This window comes from Dipodomys spectabilis, unplaced genomic scaffold (assembly GCF_019054845.1).
Source record: "Dipodomys spectabilis isolate Male_0828 unplaced genomic scaffold, ASM1905484v1 ptg000179l, whole genome shotgun sequence".
Taxonomy (NCBI): Eukaryota; Metazoa; Chordata; class Mammalia; order Rodentia; family Heteromyidae; genus Dipodomys; species Dipodomys spectabilis.
The window spans coordinates 458,344-480,090 of record NW_024870856.1 but is presented as its reverse complement, the minus strand read 5'-3'; the positions used below and the strand labels follow the sequence as shown (position 1 = coordinate 480,090).

At 33.8% G+C, this 21,747-nt stretch overlaps 1 protein-coding gene across 1 annotated transcript in view; it reads right to left on the bottom strand.

Moving 5' to 3' along the window:
* Window positions 1-21,747, bottom strand: part of Cdh18 (cadherin 18) — a 213,375-nt gene that overhangs the window by 82,201 nt on the left and 109,427 nt on the right. Inside the window, exon 4 of the mRNA XM_042695205.1 lies at window positions 9,004-9,171. Within this exon, the coding sequence (XP_042551139.1) occupies window positions 9,004-9,171 (168 nt within the window). The remainder of the gene's footprint in view (window positions 1-9,003; window positions 9,172-21,747) is intronic.

Here is a 21,747-nt window from a genome sequence, read left to right as displayed (position 1 = left end):
CAATGGATGAACCTAACAGAAGTGCTATTCACATACTGCATCTTGTCCATGTTAATATACTTATTTCCTTCAGGAGAATATTGATTCTAATCTTTTCTAAAAGATCTTGTTTTTTTCTTCAGTGTATTTAATAAGAATACAATAAGTTACTCTCTCAGATTAAAACCAACATTCTTTGCTACAAAAGGAAAAAAACAATAGTCATTAAATTCTTGCAAATTATTTAATATTTATGTCATATGAATAATATGCAGTTATAAAAGTAAGAAATTATGCAGGTGTGTGTGTGGTGTATAGATGCTTCTATGGGAAAAGTGATTGGACATATAAATAGATATTTTCTGACATCTGATTTTCAGTAGCCTGCCTCTCTTGCTGAGTTAATGTCTTTTCATTTTATTTTCTAGTGGTTCCTTTATTATTAATAAATATTAACTATAGGTAGGATCTCATTGTAATATTTTATATAGGCACATAATATATTTTAATCAAAATCACTTCTTTAAATTACTGTTTCTTGTTATCCATAACTCTTTCACTTAACATGATGATGTCCAATTTTGCCCATTTTCCTCAAATGAAATATTTGATTCTTTATAACTGGATGACTCCTAGTGTCTATCTATCTATCCAATCTCATTTCCTGCCTAGGCTGGTTTTGAACCATGATTCTCATACCTCAGCCTCCTGAGTAGCTAGAATTATAGGTAGGAGTCACTGCCAACCAGCTAATAGATACACTTTTAAATGTGTAGTCCTAAACAAAGGAGGAAGTAACAATGCTCCATAGGAAATGAACTCATTACCTTGCTCATGTAACTGTAACCCCTCTGTACAGTACCTTTACAAGAAAAATATATACACAAAAAACTGTGTAGTCCTATAGGAAAGAGCCCAAGAAGAAATAATTAAGCTTATGAAGACAAAGTTGTCATAATAGCTAAAATTTGAGAAGAAAAGTTCAGAGAAAATTAAATTTCAGAAAGAAAGAGAGAAAAACAGAAAGGAAAGAAGGAAGGAAGGAAGGAAAAAAGAAAGAAAGAAGCAAAGAAAGAAAGAAAAAGAAAGAAACTAAATAAAACCAAATCTCTGAATGCATTAATTTCTGTCTTTTATTTATTTATTTTGGTCCTGGGGCTTGAACTGTGGGCCTGGGTGCTGTCCCTACGCTCTTCAGCTCAAGGCAAGAACTCTACTGCTTGAGCCACAGTGCCACTTCCGGTTTTCTGGTGGTTTATTGGAAATAAGAGTCTCATGGACTTTCCTGCCCTGGCTGGCTTTGAACTGTGACCCTCAGATCTCAGAACTCAGCCTCCTGAGTAGCAAGGATTACAGGCATGAGCCACTGGCACCTGGCTAATTTCTGTCATTTGTAACTCACATGCTAAGACATTCCTAAATATTGAAAATGGCCAAAACCCAACTGGAAACAATCAGTAGCAGGACCCAGACATTATTTTTATTTATTAATAGAGAAAATAATTACAGTGTATATGATTTCTTTTCTTAAATAGTGAAAAAGATGAATTTCATCATGCACAATAATTTTCATTGAAACAAAGAGAAGGAAACAATGCTTGATAAGAAATGTACTCGTTATCTTGCCCATGTAATTGTACCTGCTCTGCATGGTATTCTCACAACAACAAAAAAAAATGCAACCCCCTCCAAAAAAAAAACAAAAAAAATCTTTATTGAATAAATCAAGTGCAAATTATAGAGCTGAAATTTTCATGGTGGTTTGCACTTAATTTCACAGATGAGGTTAATTGAATGACACGCATGGTCTAAAAGTTGTCTGACCTAGAAAGTACAGTCAGCAAACAATATTCAGGTTAAAAATATTGATTAGAAAAGATAATTACATGAAAAGAAGAACAATAGACTAATGGTAATATGGAAATGCCCAGCAGGCAGCCTTGCAAAACTAATAGGCAAAAAGCTAGAAAACTAGGTAGATTAAATACTTGAATAAGTTCTAAATAAGAGTGTTCCCAAACTAATGAAATATAACTAAAATGGGGGGGGAGGGTAACAGTGTTTGACAAGAAATGTACTTACTACCTTTCTAACTAACCCTTTTAAAAGAATGATTTATTGTTAAGATGTTGTACAGAGGGGTTCCAGTTACATGAGTAAGGCAATGAGTACATTACTGGTCCATCATGGTTACCCCATTGTTTCCTCTTCCCTTCCTTGACATTGTCCCACTGTCCCTTCCCTCCCACACCTCCCACACTCCCACTCCAGCTCTCCCTTCCCCCACTTGCCGCACGCAGTTGTAAAGTTCTTTTCCAATACACTGCCTGTGGGTATCCTTGTTGCACTAGGTTATCCTGTGTCTTTGTTTCAGCGTTTGGTTATTCCCCTTCTTCTCCCCAGGTGAGAAATAAGTATATACAAGATTCAGGTATCAAAATTGAGTACAGTGGCAACAGGGGATATGCCATAGGGAAAGAACATACAAAGGAAACAACAGCAACAAAAGTAAAATCACATGGTACATTTAAAACAATAAGAATAAAGACAAATCTTTTGTTGTTGTTGTTTCCTGTGTATAACCGCTGCTTTCACTGTATTTATGTTGGTATAATTTGTGGAGGGGAAGGGAAAAAACAAATTGTTTAAATAGGGATACAGGTGGGCCCATTGCAACAAAGAGATGTACAAGACGTTATGCCGAAAAACGAACTTTACAACTTTGGAGGGGGAAGTTGGGGAGGGGAAGGGATGGGAAGGGGAAGGAAGAGACAACAATGCTTGATAAGAAATGTACTCATTACCTTGCTCATGTAATTGCAACCCCTCTGTACGGTATTTTCACAATTAAAAAAAAAGAATAAAGACAGACCTCTTGTGTCCATATCTTGTGGTTCATTTCACTTAGCATCATCTTGTATGATCATTTGTACATGGTTTTTGAACTTTTCAGCTAATCCGATAAGATTATCCTATGTGTATACTGATTATTGCAAATAAGGGAAACCATGGGACCTAGATATCTTTGGGACTGTGTAGTTTCACTTAATATGATTTTTTTCCAAGTCTTTCTATTTTCTAACTCTCCAACCAAATGACATGGAATCTAGTTGGATCACAAAACAGGATCTGTCTATAAGCTGTCTTTAAGAGACACACCTTCCCCACAAAAACAAACATGAGCTGAGAGTGAAAGGCTGGAGTAAAATCTCCCAAGCTGGAGTAGCAATCCGAATTTCAGAAAAAATAGACTTCAAATTAAAATTAGTGAGAAGAGATAAAGATTACAGCATCTTGACAATAAAGTCAAATTGTAAATAAAATCATTGAAATTAAAAACAATATTTTAAACTATAAAAATATTTTTTAAAGTTGATGCCAATGTTCCCCTTAGTTAAACTGCAGATAATAAGACAAAATGGATTGTTTAAAAGAAAATAGATTCATAGACTACAATAAAACAATCAAGAGTAACTTAATATTAGGACAGATTTGAATTTTCAACAGAAAAGGAAAATAAACAGAAGAATTACACTAGTAATTACTGAAACAGGAAAAGGACTTCAAAGGAGAATTTTATGCTGAATAGAAGTATTCACTTAAAGTGAAGGCACAATAATATTTATGGACAAAAATAAATGAATTAGTTAACAATTAGTACAAAAGGGGGAAAGACACAATTTTATTAAGTATTCTTTCAGATAAAAATGATTCAAGACAAAAGTGTAGAAAATAAAGAAGTAAACGGCTCTGTATTGATAACTTATTGTTGACTTTTAAATTGATTACTTACGAGTAAGTAATTGTCTTACTACTTCATTTCACTATTTAAAATAACAAAACTCCAAGAGATGTACAATGTTCAATATCTTTAAAATTCCATTACTGTGTAAGCAACAAGACTCATACCAAAGGTAATCACTAAAGCAACAGAAGAAAATTAAAATATAGTACTCAATGAAATGAAACACACAAAGAATGTGAAAAAAGGAGAAAAGCTAGGAAATTTGAAACAAAAGGATAACATTCTTTAAATATATCATGATTAATAAAGCACATGTAGTTAAAATAATCAAATTGTGAAGTAATTTAAAATCAAATAAAACAGAAAAGTAAAACTCATGAATTAAAAATAAGTATTTAAAAGCAAAATGATATAGAACAATATAAGGAACACATTTTAAGCAAAAGGAACAAAGAAAAAAAAAACTCTGATATTACCATACTGAATGTGCCGAACACTATGACCCACACAATATTAAAAATTGCACAATAGCCGGGCACCGGTGGCTCATGTCTGTAATCCTAACTACTCAAGAGGCTGAGATCTGAGAATTAGGGTTCAAAGCCAGCCTGGGCAGGAAAATCCATGAAACTCTTATCTTCAATAAACCACAAGGAAACTGGAAATGGTGGTGTAGCTCAAGTGGTAGAGTGCTAGCCTTGAGCTGAAGAGCTGAGGTACAGCTCCCAGGCCCAGAGCACAATAAAAAAATTTAATGCAAAAAATACTAAAGGTTTCAATTTTTGTACCTGCTTTTTCTGGATTCAAATTGATTCTAAGCAAAATAATTCTGAAAAAATAAGAATTACCCAATGAGAGAAATTAATAAATAGCTTTGTAAAGATTACACAAAAATATTCTAAGTCCATAGAAAATTATAATGGCGACTGATTTATTAGATACTAACCAAGCAGTTACAAAATTCACTGATTTTTTTAAGCTTTTAAGATCATTTACAAAATTAACTACCTCCTGCATTAAAAAATCCTCAGCAATTTCCAAAATATATTGTGAACATAGTAAAACACATAGGTATATCTCATAAAACAATCTAAATGGATATCAATTCTCTCATAATTCAAAAACATACTTCATATCTTAATAATAGGAGATGTTTCTTTTCATTAATATTTACTCAAATTGATTAAACATCTTTGATGTTTAGATAATTCAGTGAGAAATGCTGCCAGTATTCAAGTCTGTGGACTCAAAACCTCCAATATTAAATGCTATCAATTGTGGGTCACAAGTGCACTTAAGTTGTTGATTGACTTCAAATTTTTTCAAGCATTTTATATGCTTGGCAAAGTTTTGTTAGATAATCAAAGTTCCCACTGTTTTATTTTGTGTGATTATTTGGCATGTGGTTATTCTTTCTCCAACTAAATTATTTATGAGGGAATTTCTAAGAGTACAATTCCTTCTATTAAGAATGCAGAAGGTCTGCTTTGCAAAGCTTCATGCCAGACGTTGAATTTTACATGGGTATGCTTTATGCAGAATAATAAATATCAGTGACTCCTCTTCTTTCCTAAGAATAATTTAGCTTACTACCCATTGGAACACTGTTAGAAGCAGGAACAGGAAATGAAAAGAATTTCAAGAAGCTGAGTAGATTACCTCAATAAAAATGACTTCTATGGAAAAGGTTTTACATTTTGAATAATTGTTATGTTTTTTTATCTCAAGGAGAATTGGTCACCACTTGCATATATTAAGAACTAGGTGGACTGATTTCATTTCAATGTGAATCTTATAAGGGGCTCCTTTTCTTAAAATTCTACAACTCAAATATGGGCATTGACTTGAAAGGAGCAGTGACCATGCTTTATGTTGATATGTAGGCATGTTTGTCTCTATCTTCCCTTGGGCATCTTCCTGATAAGAAGAGGGATTTGAGTTCTTTGAGGTATTTGCTTTCCTTGCATCATAAGCCACTTGAGACTATGATTCCCAAAGGAAGACCCTGAAAGGTCCCTTAACCAATTTAGTTCACTCTCACTCCCATAAACATACACCAGGCTTATTTATCTTAAGACCAAATTGTAAGGAATCAGGAGATATCAAAAGAAAATATACCATCTTAGGCTCTTTGAAAGGGATTAAAAAATTTTTTTTGTGACAAACATTGAAAGCAGAGGCAACTAGAATGAAGGTGTAAGAAAGAATTATTTCTGACACATAAAGAAAGAAAAGAAACAGTTTTGAAAAACCTCACAAATTAAGAGAAACTTGGATTTGATGAATGAATATGATTTTTAAGTAATTTGAATTATTTATGAATTTATACATGTCCTGTCCTTTGTGAATTTAAATCCTCATAAAAAGTTAAAAGCATTTTTACACTATGAAAGTAGTTATTGGATGAGTTACAATACATAGAGTGAAATTAAAGGACACTTTACAGTGGGCTAATTTTTTCTCAGTGACACCAAATTAGCATCTTGTTTTGTGTAATGAAGTCCAAATAAAATATATCTTTTAAACAAGGCATATTGAAAGGTTCTGAGTCTGTCCTGCCTCGATTTTAAAACTGATTATTTCTGTAGGTGTGGTAAGATCTTCCTCTGTGAATTGTATTCTTCAGTGAAATTTCACTCAGTGTAGTTGTTTTCTGTTTGTCAGATAGAGCAATTATTTTCATTGTGGACTGATGTTTACAATACATCACTGTTATTCATCTAAATAACACAATGAGAAATACATACATATGCGATATCATCCTTATGGATAATATTTAATAAACCACATAAGTAAAATTTGTAATTATTTGTGATTATCTATAATAAATATTAATGAGCTTACATAGGGCAAAGGTATTTTAAAGAAATAAGGAGAGAAAATGAAAATCGGTGACAAATGAGCACTTCATTGGCCCCTTGTGTATTGTATGCAACAACATTTGTACAACTTCAGTGTGTGTCTACTATAAGAACTTTGGCATTACTATATATTTAAAAACCATTATGGTGTTCAGGCCTTGGGTAGCTCAAGTGGTGAGTACTTGCCTGGCTAACATGAAGCCTGACGATGAATGATCTCTACAAACATGTACATACTTACGGTAGAATCCACTTTCAAATATATAGACAATTTAGTGTTATAAAAATAACTGTAGCTGTATGTAGGGATTGTTAGTCTTTGTTTTGTTTTTAATTGATGTGATATTGTATCATGGGTGTAAAGTCTCAATACATATATACATGTACCGAGAAGCAAAATATAATATGTTGCAGATGAAGTTGTATTCAACTTATAAAGGAGATTGAAAATATGTCAGATTTAGGAAAATAGGTAGAGCTAGATAATCTATATTAAGAGAAATAAACTGCACTAGAGTTAACACAAGTATCCTATATTCTCTATCAAATGTAATTTGGTAAATATTTGAACAAATAAAGATAATGGGAAACAAAATGGAATGGTTCTTTTGGTTTTACAATGAGTGGAGGGTAAAAAGACAGAGTGACAAGGAAGTTTGAATATCATTAAATTACTTTATATGAATAGATGAAAAATTGAATAAAGAAACTTGTTAACTTTTTTAATAAAGTAAAGAAGAAAAGTAATAAAGCAATAAAGGGATGAATTTGATCAAAGTACATTGTATGTATTCATGGAAGTAACACATGTATTAAAAAAAGGAGAATCTAAAACAAATTTTGATTTCAATTGCCTCATGCTATGAGCTAATGCTCTTCTTTTTATAGCAACATATGTGTATGTAGATATTATGTTGTTTAAGTGATATATAAAAATAAATTGTGATTTATAAAATGTTTTGAAATTTCACTATGCAGTTAAATATAACTTATTGATTATCTATAATTTTCTTTCAGATATGCTTACTTCATAATGCAAAGGCCACACAAATAGACCAGTTAACATAACTTTCTTTCTAGCAGCAATATTTTAAAGTTCTTTTTTTATGTACCCATAAATTTCACTGGTCTTTAATAATGGTCTTTTAAAGAATGATAGTTTGTCAGGGTATTTAAATTTAACTAACTCAGTCATTCATGTAATAATCATTTATCTAGGACTGGTCACTGGGCTGATCAGTTTGCATAACAAAAATGTTTCAATGCCATTCTGTATTAGAAGCTATCCCAGTAGTAAAGGAGGGAAATAAGACTGAAAAGTACTAATAAAAGAAGAAAATGCTAATTTTTTAAAAGCCATTTCAGAGGAAAGTGTAGAAAAGACATTATACAATAGACCCACACGATTTCTAGTTTAAAGAAGGATGTGCAAACACTAGGAGTTTCCCATCAGAGCTAGACCTAGAAGTAATTTCAGAAGAAATGTACTCATTACCTGACTTATGTAACTATAAACCCTCTGTACATCACCTTTACAAGAAAATTTAAATTAAAAATATAATCTTGGGAAAAAGCTTTTCATATTGACTTGGAAAGAACTTCCATTGCTACACTATGCTGTCTGTTCAATAACAGTGTTTCACTATCATTTGTAAGTTGACAACTATGTTAAGCCTCTATTGGATTGTTTTCTGTAATTGAATGTTATCATTCTTAGATAAAATGCCATACACAGTACTTTCCCTATCCCTCCCATATGTCACATTTCAATTCAATATTCTGAGGACATCTTGGTTCAATATTCTGAGGACGTCATATTCACCCTCTCTTTCCAAATTCACAGAGTTAATACTTTCCCTGATTCCCTGAAATACCTTTTACAGTATGGTCTCTGAGTTCTAGAATCACAATGTATTGTGAAATTCCATCTTATTAAATTAGTTATAACCTACTTTTAATTGAAACATGTGTGCACCCACCTGTAGTCATGTATGACATGGGATCAAAAACAAATCTTTAGACATAGAATATGGCCCAAATCAGAATGATATTGTATGAATAAAGTGTCTATATCAAACCAAATTAAAATGATCTCCATGATTGCTTTAAGAACTACATAACCCACTTTATGAAGTAGGACTGCTGCATCATTTATACTATTTAACAGATGACAACAGAAATCCCTAGTTTAAGCACAAGACTAGTCATGTCTCAGTTTTAGGAGACAAATAGTATCAGCATTTCTTTAGTATGCATTGTTGAAGAGAAACATAGGAAAAACAAGGGAGATCAAAAGAAAGCCTACATAGAGTTAACCTATTTCCCCTGGAGCACACATGACTCTTGTATATTGAAACACTTCATTTTGTTTTATGTCAATGCATAGTGAAACATTGGAAACAGGCAACGTGTACATACTCTGAGGGAAACGGGGTGGGTTGTCATTGACATCGGTCAAGGTGATGTTGACAGTTGTAGATCCTGAAAGCCCTCCAACTTGTCCCGCCATGTCTTTGGCTTGGATGACTACCGAGTAGTGCTCTCTGGCTTCTCTATCCATGTTGTGTAAGGCAGTTCTGATAACTCCTGGAATACACATGGTTAAAAAGCCAGGATGAGTTTCACATTGATCGAGAAATAATGTGGATTCTTCTTCAGGTACGTATATCTATTGTTTTTAGAACTGTAGATTGATGTACAATAAGACAGGAGATAGATAGGAAATACACAGCTGATAGATTCAATTTTATAGCATGTCTTTTAAAGTACACTTTTAAGTATACTTCTGAGTGAATGCCATCTTTCTGAGGAAAAAAAAATAGCGCCTCCACGTGCCTTAAAACAGGCTTGTTAAGACATTTATTTGCAAACACATTTCCCCAACCATACTTTTTTCCCCTAATTGAGATGATTGCCTCTCAATTTCTTGGAGCACATGACCCCTCAACAGTATCACTAAGTCAAATCCTTCTGGTGTGCTGAACATTTCACTGCTCATTCTCCTTAGAACTGTGAGCTCAGGTGGCCATATTGAATTGAACAGAAGTCTTTTTTTGTTTTCACACAGCAATTTACACACTTCTTCCCAGAGTTTTAGAGTTTCAGGTTAAAAAACATTTTCATTGTACATATAACTTGACATGTTGAGTTTAAACTAGCTAGCGTGGATACTTAAAGATCATCATCATCCTAAGATTAATAATAAATATTTGTGGAATGTAGACAATTGAACACGACAGAGTCATTTTAATATATGTCAATACAGGAACTTCCTTGCCTATTTATTTTTGCCAGAAACCATCTTTAACAAGAAATAAATCTATCTTTCTACCTTTCTCTCTGTCTGTCTGTCTGTTTAGCTATCTGTCTGTCTATCTATCTAGCATCTATTTAGCTATACATAAATAATATGAAGTGGCAAGTCTGATTCCATAAATGATATATAAATGTCATGTGTGCTCCTTATAGTACCATTAGGTCCTTAAATACATTTTATTCATGACTAGTTGGTGTGAATGAGATAATCAGAAATAGCACATATCCAACTTGTGATTTTGCATACGTGACTTTCTCAGTAGAAGCTTGCATTTAAATAAAAACACATTTTCCAGAGGACTACTTCATCCTACTAAGTATTTCACAAGGTAAAATAAAAAATCCTCCTGTACACAATATATATTACAATGTATATACATATATGAATAAAATATATTTCATGAACAATAAATCATCTGAACCTTGGATGCTACTTACCTTTATTTTTACTTTTATGTTTTGGTGGTGCTGGGGTTTGCCCTCAGAGCCTCTCCCTTGCTGGCTTGCTCACTTGACTAGTGCTTTACCAGCTGAGTCACATCTCTAGTAACACTTATCTAGTGGTTTTCGAGACTTGCAGACTTCCCTGACTGGGCTGCCTTTGAAGCTTGAAGTTCTAGATCTTTCCTTTGTGTGTAACTAGGATTACAGATTGAACTATCAATGTGTGGCTTACCATTTATTACTTTAAAAATGCTTTTCCAAGTTTTAATGTACACATTTTAATAATATCATTTTTGCACAAAATATCAATGACTTATTCGAACTCACACTTTACAATTCCATTGTAATTCATAAACACGTTTATATTTTAAAATATTTTATTTTTATTATCTTTAGAATAGTTGCACAACAAAGTTGTCATTTAAATAAACAACTTATGAATACAATGCACCTTTATCAGTCACCTCCACCCATTCACCCCCATGCTAACTACCCCTTCCTTTTCATTTCTTAATATAGTCCTATATACAAGGAATTCTTTACTGTATTCTTCCCTTCTTCTCTTCATTGATGTACCCCTCCCCAAGTTTATAATTTTTTAATAGATACTAGCCTCACTGCAGAGAGAAGATTCTTTCATGTATTCAAGGTAAAAAAAAATAGCTGTTTAAGCATAGAAAGGATTGCTGGGTGCCAGTGGCTCACACTTGTAATCCTAGCTACTCAGGAGGCAGAGATCTGAGGATCACAGTTCAAAGCCAGCCCAGGAAAGGAAAGTCTGTGAGACTTCTATCTCCAATAAACCACCAGAAAACTGGAAGTGGCACTGTGACTCAAGTGGTAGAGTGCTTGCCTTGAGCTGAGGAGCTGAGGGACAATGCCGAAGCCCAGATAGACAAAAATAAAATAAAATAAAAGGATTACTCTTTGGATGATTTCAAGCATAGGACACTAACCCATTTCTTTTTATCTTCTCTTTTTCACTGAATTGATTGGTTGTAATGACTTTTAGAGGAAAGCCTCAAGTTCAGGCCCAAAAGACCCCACAGATTTCAAACATTATGAACATATAATTGAGGCAGTTCAGGAAAACTTTCCTGGAGCTAAACAGAAAAGAACATTATTCTTATCAAAATAAATTATAATAGTGTGATAATAAGTGATTCATCTAATTCATGCATATGAAAAAGCCTCAAGCATCCTTATTGAAAAGAACAATGTTTTATCATGTATGGTAATTATGTAAGTAGAATTTGAATTGATATAGAAATGAACAAGCAAAGGATTTATGAAAATATTTTATAAAGGGAATGTGTGTTGTCTTTTTATATCACTTGAGAAAATTAAGATTGCCTTTCCAAGGAGACTATGCAAGAATGGGATTGCCTCAAGTGGGGGAAATATAAAGATTGTTAAGGATATTCTTCGCACTAAAATAATGAAATTATGTTTTGCAAAGTTTAATTTAAGTCACTTGCATATTCATTGATGCACTATTCACAATAGTTAAGTTATGGAAAAGCCCAGATGACTTATGGTGGGTGAGAGGATCCAAAAAGTGTGCTACATATATTGAATGAAATGTTATTCATCTATCAGAAACAATCATATGTCATTTACAGCATAATGGATTGACCTAGAAAAAAATTATGCTAAAGGAAGTCAGTCTCAAGGAGACAAATAGCTCATGTATTCAATCATATGTGGAAGTTAAATCTAAAATCCAAACATACATGATATCATACAGGATTATATGAATACACACACAAACAGAGTAGTCCAACGATCTAACCCCTCTTCACTATTACCAAGTAGATTAAGAAAATTAATATCAGGAAGCTGAAACCTGTTCTAGAAGAGAGTGGGCAATGCCAGAGGAGGGAAGAAGGGTGAACAAATGCAATCATTGTATTCATTGTAAAAAAAATAATTGAAACTAGAAAACTTAAAATAAAAGATTGGATGGGGAATTAATGAAAGGAGTGAAACTGATCAAAATGCATCATAGCCATAATTCCTCTTCTGGAATCAAAACCAATGAGTACTTCAGAAAAACAAATGGTTAAAAAAATCTATATAAAACTAAATCCAGTCATCATAAATGAATAACGGTTGCATTTAATAAAAAGGCAATTTGAATATTAGTCTTTCAAGAGAATCAGAGAAAGGAAATCAATGAAACCTTTCTTTATATCAGGAATGTCAACTATTTCATTTGAAGGGCTATAATTTCCCTTTAAGTACCTTTTTTTTCTTGCTTTCTTGAAATAGTTGTACAAAAGAGTTTCCGATGAAGAAAGCAGTTTATGTGGACACTACATCTTAAGTATTGTCTCCATTTCTATCATCCCATCATTCTTCTGCTGTTTATATCTTGTCCTCAGACTCTCCTGCAGTTCCCATTTGTTTCCTCCAGATATATATCAACTGTATACTATTCCTGTTGGCATTTGCCCATCTTCCTCCTTTTAGTTCCCAATTTGGTCAAAGTTTCAGCTTTCTGTGATTAAGGTTGAAGTGCCTGATGATTATTCAAAGGAGTTAAACAAAAGAAACTCATTCCTATGAATAGTCACTTAACCATTTTGATTGTGTGTGTGTGTGTGTGTGTGTGTGTGTGTGTGTGTGTTAACGGCCCTGCATGTGTTTTCAAATTTATTTTTAGTTCTAACTTGCACCAGTGAGAGAACTCACACACCTTTGGTCTCTCTGAGCCTGGTTAGCTTCACTCAATTCTTTCAAGGGCCTTCCATTTTCATGCAAACGACATCATATTATTTTGCTCTCTCCTTGCTTCCTTTCCTCTCCTCTCCACTTCTGCTTGCTGGCAGCTATGAATCGGGGAGCTGCCCACGGGTTTCTGTAGTCATGATGTTCTGACTCACCTCAGGCAAACGAGGAATTCAGCTGACTTTGGTCTCAAACACTTGAAGTTGTAAATCATTAGCAAACTTTTCTTTAAGTTATTTCTCTTGCCAGTGGCCCACACCTGTAATCCTAGCTACTCAGGAGGCTGAGTTCTGAAGATCCTGGATCAAAGCCAGCCCTGGCAGGAAAGCCTGTGAGACTCTTATCTCTTATCACCAGAAACCCAGAAGTGGCACTGTGGCTAAAATGGTAGAGCTCTTGCCTTGAGCTGAAGAGCTCATGCACAGTTCTCAGGGCCAGAATTAAAAAAAAAATTTTTCTTAAGTATTTGAATCAGAAACAGGAGGTGTGGCTAGCACACTAATTTTATGTACTCCACCTGACAAATATTATTTTGCTTGGTTTATTAACTAGTCTGGCATATGTCCTGGTAATCACATGCCCAATAATCACAGTAAGATTTCCTGTTGTTTTTCGGGCTTAATATAGGCAAAGCATGTGGCCTTTGTTAAGAAGTTAACAAATACAGAGAGGTGTTATTATTTACTATTATTTATTGCATGTGTCTATTTGTTTTAAAATAAAGAAAATCTTGCTTATAATCTATGATGGAAGAATGGCTAGATCTAATTCCGAGTGTCTGATTCTTTTCTCTAGTAGTATTTACTGCAATGTTTTGAATGGAATTTTTCTCTTTTGTTCTCTTGTAATACAGTATTAAGTCAACAGGATGTGATTACCTGTGTAACATTTCGTTTTGTTTCTTATTATATTCCTAGTAAATGATTGCAGGCATAGCACCACTCACAAATTACTTTCTGACTTATTCTTTCCAATCAGGTTGATATGTAGAGGCTTCTAACTTAGAAGTACTCTCTGCTGAATATAAGATCATAACATTGAAAATTCACCAGTGGTTATAAATATTGCTTTTGAATCTCACTATTGGCTTACTGCATGATTACATTCCTTGAAATATAATATCAATATAGTAGAACCTTTCAAAAATATTTTTTTCTAAATAAGAATTCACGATGAAAGCAGCCCACAAATTTATTTCATTAGTTAATGCCATATAAGAATGAAAAATAAAAGTGCTTAAAAGAGAATACATAAATTTATGTGCACTGAAAATGCATTGGAAGTCATGTTTATTTTTACAGATTCCAGGAGCATTTCACAGAGAACTCATAGAGATTTCAGAATTTGTTTTTCTTCATTAATCTTCCCAAATTCAGTGTTTACTGAATGGGTTCTGTTCTGTTTAAAAGGTCAGAAGGAATACAATGACAAATCTCCTAGCATTTCTGACATGATGATGTTATGATTGCAGGGATCACCAACATAGGAGTAGGCATGCAAGTCTGAAAGCTAGATAATGCAGGATATATATTTTATTAAGCAACAAACAAAAGTGAGACGCCATGGGAAGGTTACAGTGATCCAAACACTTTCCATGGTGGATACTGTCATGGCTGAAGTCTTGGAAGAAGGTGTGAGAAAATATGTATCCATGGAAGCAACACCCAGGATGCACAGAGATGTGATCCTGAACACCCATAGGTTTATATACATTGGAAAATGTAATTGACTGTGTTCACCGATTAAAATAGATATGTTATTTCTAAAGTGACTGAAATTTCAAATATTTGTTTAACTAAAGCCTACGTGGAATGTCAAACTAGTTGTCAGTCATTATTGACCCTGATTTGAGAACGTGTATGTTGACAACAACATTTAAGATCTATGAAATTAGTTTCCATTGAATGCTTATGTAAATTTCATATTTTTACTTATATTTTTGTTATGCCATTTATTTTAAAGAAAATTGGAAGATATTAAATTGGATGTTGGTTTGATGGATTTAAAAGGATGATGGAATGATGGGATTTATTTCAAGCTGTTACTAGTAGAATTAACAATCATATATTCATAAAGTTAGACACCATAATGATGTAGTAGACACAATTTTTCCTCCCCTAAAATTTTTCTCTTTTCATCATTAAAGTTTGTGTTGAAGCATTTTATTTATGCGTAGGAGAACAAGAAAGGTAAGTCACATGCAATGTGTGGGACCCATGACCCAACACTCCCTCTGGCTACATGCTTTTTCCACATACTTACTGAGGTAGAAAGCCCAGAGTTAAAATTAGTATTAACAAATCACGTTATTTAAAAATTTTTAAATCTGAAATCTAACTCAGGATTTCTCCATAATATAATCTTTTTTTTTCTGGTCTGGGGCTTGAACTCAGGGCCTGGATGCTGGCCTCTGAGTCTCTTTGTGCTTGAGGCTAACACTCTACCACTTGAGCCAAAGCACTACTTTGGCTTTTCCTGAGTAGTTTGATTGGAGATAAGTCACATATAGTTTCCTGCCGATCTTAATATCATAGTACTATGAGCATTCAAATTATTTAGCTCTTAAAACTCATGGAGTTTTCAAGCAAGAGGGGCTATTTCAAAGAGAGAGTAAGTTTGATATAGAACATGAGTGGCAGAAATTGAAAATAAGCAATAGAGAGAGAAGAAAAAATAGAGACAGAGAAAAGGGAAGGAAAGTATAGGAAAGAGAGAGAAATATCCTCATTAAAAGAGACATTACTTCTCTTGGATTTGGGCACACAAATAAAGTGAAATCAAGAGGCTATATGTTGCTATATCACTAAACACACATAATTTGAATAGTTTTCTTTTATATCTATATTTAACACTTTCATATAATATATATTTTCATCCCTAGTTTCTCCAGGATATGCTTAATAAACACTAATAAATATATAGGGCATGTTTTGAAGGTAACATAGTCTCTAGTCTGCTAGTCTTTTAGAACAGGGACTCTTCGGATCCAGCATTTCTTGAAACAGTGAGATTGAAAAAAGAAAGTCCGCACTAACTCTGATTGTAGATTTATCTGGGAATAAATCCCAGGAGAGAGGCTGGTTTGGATGGCAACTGAATCATCGACAGTGACTGTGTATTTAAACCAGGTCTGGCACTAGGAAAATGCTGATGTTGCTCATCACATTAAATCCTTTCACAGTGATTGTTCCTATTGGGCCTCATTTTATGGAAGAAGAATTGCCAGAACTGAGAGTAAGAAAATCCCCAAGCATAGAGACACCGTAGAGCCACAATTCAGCCTTTGCAAGTACAACTTAATAACTGCTGCTATACTTTCCAACAATGCTCGATAAGAAATGGACTCATTGCCTCACTCATGTAATAGTAGCCCCTCTGTACAGTATCTTTACAATAAAAATATTTTTAAAAAGTTCTTAGGAGTCAAAAATAAGTTAGAGAAAGGGACATAGGTTGTGTTGCCTGGGTTTGGAAGGAGAACATCTGGCGGGCGCTGGAGTACATGTAAGGCCTTGAGAATGTCGGTTTTGTCTTCCTTCTTGCTACGTTTTGGTGTGGTGCTACAATAACATTTCACTTTAGCATTGTATATACATATTTAGAATTATATATATTTATAATCACATATGTATATAATGAGACATTAGTTTTGATAGGAAACAGTGTCAGAGGCCATATACTTTATATAGACATCCCTAATCATCTTAGATATATATCTGCAAATAGCATTTCTGGGTCAAAGCCGAGTTATCTTTACACTTCTGTAATGATTTCTTACAGCATTCTCCATTGTGTTTGCACCATCTTGAATTCTCTCTCACACTGTGTGAGGGTTATACCTACCATAACGAATGTGAGATAATATTGTAGTGTTTTGTACCCCCTTGGATCTTAGTGATGTTGAATATTTCTTCATATGCCTATTGTCCATGCCCAGAACAGGAACTTAAGATCTCATAAAGATACCTGTGCTCTTATTTGCACTGCACCATCACTGACAAATGCTAAGTTATGGAAACAACACAAATCCCTATTGAGAAATAAATGAATAAGGAAAAAATATGCATTCAATAGAGAGTTACTATTCTTCTGAAATGAGAAGGAAATCCTGTCGTATATGACAAGATGGATGAACTATGTCCTAGGTAAAATGAGTTTGTCACAGAAAGATAAATTCTGCATGATTACAATCAGCTGTCAGGTCTCTGATTCTCAGAATCAGACAGAAGCAGTGAGTTACACAGGGTAAAGTGAACAGGGAGCTGCTATTCAGTGAGTATATGCAAGATGAAAAGGCTTTAGAGATATTTGTATATAACATTATTCCTGTAGCTAACAATTCTGTAGGATGCCCTGACTTCCTAAAGAGGAAGAGTTTGTACCTCAAGTATGCTTGTCACAATTCAAAAGAAACAAAAGTCTGTCAATATTGCAACTATTTTCTGCAAAAATGAATGGATGAATAAAATGAGTCTAGAATGATATTTTGTGTGGTGGCATATGTCTCTCTTCCTAGCTCTTCAGGAAACAGAGGTTCAGGGATCAACATTCCAGGCCAGATCTCAGCCAGAGAAGTTAGTGATGGCCTATCTGAAATATGGGTGGGTATTGATCAAGTGCTAGAGTGCTTGCCTTATAAGCAGAAGGCCTACAAAGTAAAGCCCAGTAATGGGAAGATAAAACAAACAAGTTAAAGTTAGAAAATAGGGTCCGTTATTATCCAAGATGACAGGGAATCATATAAAATAGTACATCTAGATATCTAGATAGTCACAGAAGTAGAACACTGTAAAGAAAATGAGAGCATCCTGTGTGCACAGAAACACACCTCAACTGAAAAGAGAGAACATTGGCCCAGGACCACACCTACAGCACTCAGAAAGGGTCCTACACATACCTCAATTTCATTCGTATGGGCTCCAGAATGATGTATTAATACGTTGTGTAATCAACACAATTTTGTTGTATAAGAACATTAAAATTCTATACTTCAGATCCATGGGAAATTAATTAAATTTAATGACCTATTTGTTTACATCTAATTTAATTATAATATTGAAATTGGTGTTATGATGCATTCTTAGATATTTTGTAGCTTCCTTGTGCTGAAGAGATATTCACTGATAGTTTTTTATTAATTAATTAATTTATTTATTTATTTTTGCCAGTCGTGGGGCCTGAACTCTGGGCCTGGGCACTGTCCCTCAACTCTTCAGCTCAAGGCTAGTGCTCTACCATTTGAGCCATAGTACCACTTCCAGCTTTATCTGCTTATGTGGTGCTGTGGAATTGAACCCAGGGCCTCATCATGTAAGGCAAGCACTCTACCACTGAGCCACTTTCCTAGCCCCAGTGATAACTTTTTGTTGAGTGTTGAATTAGTGTTTTAACTCAGAAGTTTGTGCCTACTGCCCTGCTCAGTATCTGCAGGAGAACTCTCCTAGAAATGGAGATTTCAGGCATGTGGTTTTCAGCAATGGAGCTATAAGGAGCTGTCAGTGTCAGCGTGGTGCTGAATGTACTTCTCAGGCTAGGCAGCACGTATTTCTGTAAGAGACAGTGTCAAATCTCTCTGCGCCAACCACATACTTATCCTACTTGATTCCAACCCTTAGTTTCTAATTCAAGCTCTTCCATTCTCAATGTAGGCTGCCTACAGCAAGAAAAATATGATGCATTCTTACTTCTTAGGGAGTCTCACATGAACAAATCCAATGATTATCTATTTTCAAACTGACAAGTGTGTCCTATTTTCACCTTCTAAAGACTTTATTTCCTTCTTTTTTTTTTATTAGTGTTGTATCTACTCTCTTGTATTTAACATTTGACATCTCACAAACTTACTGCTTAATCTTTTTTTAAATTTTTATTTATTTTTTATTGTGAAAATACTGTACAGAGGGGTTACAATTACATGGGCAAGATAATGAGTACATTTCTTATCAAGCATTGTGTTTCCTCAAAGGATTAATACTCCACATGTAAAGAATTATTTTACATTGTTTTTATTGTTATGCCACATTCCCTAAAATAATCTACAGGTGAAAATTGTCCTTATGTCCAGTATTGGTAGCCCATGATGATTATAATCATGAGGTAGAGATTGGGAGAAGAGTAGTAACAGGGCAGCTAAGCAAAAAAAAAAAAAAGACATCTCCTCTCAACCAAAAACAAACAAATAAATAAAAAAAATCTTAGTTATGGTGGTATAACTCTGTCATCCCATCCACCTGGGAAGCATAAATAAAACACATTTAGCCCATTGTGACCCAAATATAAATGCAAGATTCTAACTTAAACCATTATTTTGGGGGACTGAAGTATTGCTCTAAAGTCATAGAGCAGCATTTGAGTGAGATAAAGCCTTCTGTTCAAATACCAGTACCTTAATAAAAAAGCAACAGCAATCAACAGCAAAAACAAGAATAGCAGAGATTCAGGGAGTACAAACTTTTTCCTTTTTCGGAAAAACTTTTTCCTTTTTTGATTCAGACATTAAAGAGCTATTTATAATATTCAAATATACAAATGTAGTGATCCCAGATATCTAAGAATTCTTGTGTAGATCAACTTTCCCTAGCCAATCGATATATGATATAATATGCTCAATGGATAAAAGAAGTGAAGGTTAAGATTAGACTGGTAAGTGCCATTCAAATGCCTGATGTCACTAAGTAATTTCTGTCTATTACATATACATATATACACATCTACATCTACATATATGTATGTGTATATATATATATACATATATATATATATAAAACTGTTGATTTTTCAATTACATAAATGATCCCTAATAACTACGTACATTTCTTTTCTTTAGTAGCTTGTTCTGCTGCTTAATATTCTCAACAGCTAGCAAAATGACACTTTTCCTGGATAAAAGCAACATCTTTAATACACAAATGCAATTTTGACATAAATCTTGGAACCAAAATTATAATCACCTTGTCTCATTTTTTTACAGAGAAATCAGGATTTCCAACTAATATGAGAAGGTATGTAGCAACCAAAATAGAATCAGGTGCTTTTCAAGACTATAGCGTTCATAGCTATTTCAGAAACATGAAAATTGACAGATTTGTGTTTGATGCTTTCCACTGGAGATGGGCAGGTATTCATTACACATTTTTAAAAGGCTATTTCAAGTTTACTTATACAAGTCCAACACAGCTTTACCACTTAATATAGCTTGAATAACATTAGTAGTTGTTTATACCCCACTGCCACAAATTGGTTAGTTTATAATAACTTTCAATTCAAACCAAGTTAGTTGGTCTCCATCCTTTCAGATATGGAGATATGGAGAAGGTGAGTGCAGAAAATGGACAGATAAAATGAAATTGTAGAACTCAATCTATCATAATTTCTAGGGGAAATTTGTTAAGCATAAATTATCGAACATGAATGCATATGACAGTAGTTGAAGTCCACCTTACATTGGTACATTTTGATTTTGATTACAGTGATGTTACTACTGTTGTAATGTGCCAGTATGTATAGGGAATTTCTCTCAGAGAGAGAGAGAGAGACAGAAAGACAGAGAGAGTGACAGAGATAGAGAGACAGAGACAGACAGAGAGAGAAACATAGAGAGAAAGAGACAGAGAGTGACAGGGAGAGAGAGACTACCCATACAAAATTAAGATGATAATCATCTCAGATCATCCATCTGCTGACCATGCAGCATACCATTCAAGGAATTCAAAATAGTATTAGAGCATGGATACTAACTATAAAGGGCAATATAAAAAGAACAAACACTGTCAGTGAATTCTCACAATATGGTCCCTTTTGTATTGTGTATTTTGTTATTAAAAGTTAGATGCATACAGAATATTAAGCAACTTTCTACATTTCTCACATCTGGTAAATGTTAGAAAGACATGAAAGCTCCAATCATCTCTAATTCTTGCTTGGAATATTCAAGAATGTGAGTTCCTATCATGACTCATGGCTACTTTGTCTGTATGGAGGAAATGCTACAGGATGAGGTGCATCAGCTCCACAGGAACTGGTGTTGTCATGGTAACTTGAAAACTAGTAGCTGTGGAAACATTTTCTCCATGGTAATCAGAAAATACTACAATGTAACCACTTAATTTATTAATTTGGGGTGAGCTCCCAGATTTCATCATGTAAAGATAAAAAATATATAAGTCAGACTAGTCTAAAAATGTGGCATTACATTTTGAATAACAAAATCATAAAGAAATATAATTGTAAATGTTTTCCTATTGTCACAAAATGCCCCAAAGTGGCCTATATTATTGATGAACAAGTGGAATTTGGACAAGCAGTAATTAGTTCTACACTAACATAAACAAAACTATCGACCTGCATTCAAGTCAGAACTAAGTACATTTTGTCAGTGCCCTGAGGAGGAATTTTGCGGAATTAGATTGTAATCAAACATTTATTTACAGATGGAGATTGTCAGTGTTCATCCAGTTGTTTAACCAATGTAAACCTAATGGAATAATCAATTAATTCTGAGGAATTTCCAATAATCATTAAGGCATATTAAGATTTTTTATAAATTCTGTTCTACATATCTTTTAACATATATATATATATATATATACATATACGTATTCTTATATAGGTGTATGTATTTTCTGAATTGCCATTGATTACTGGGGATAAATATACTAGAAATGGTTTAGAGAA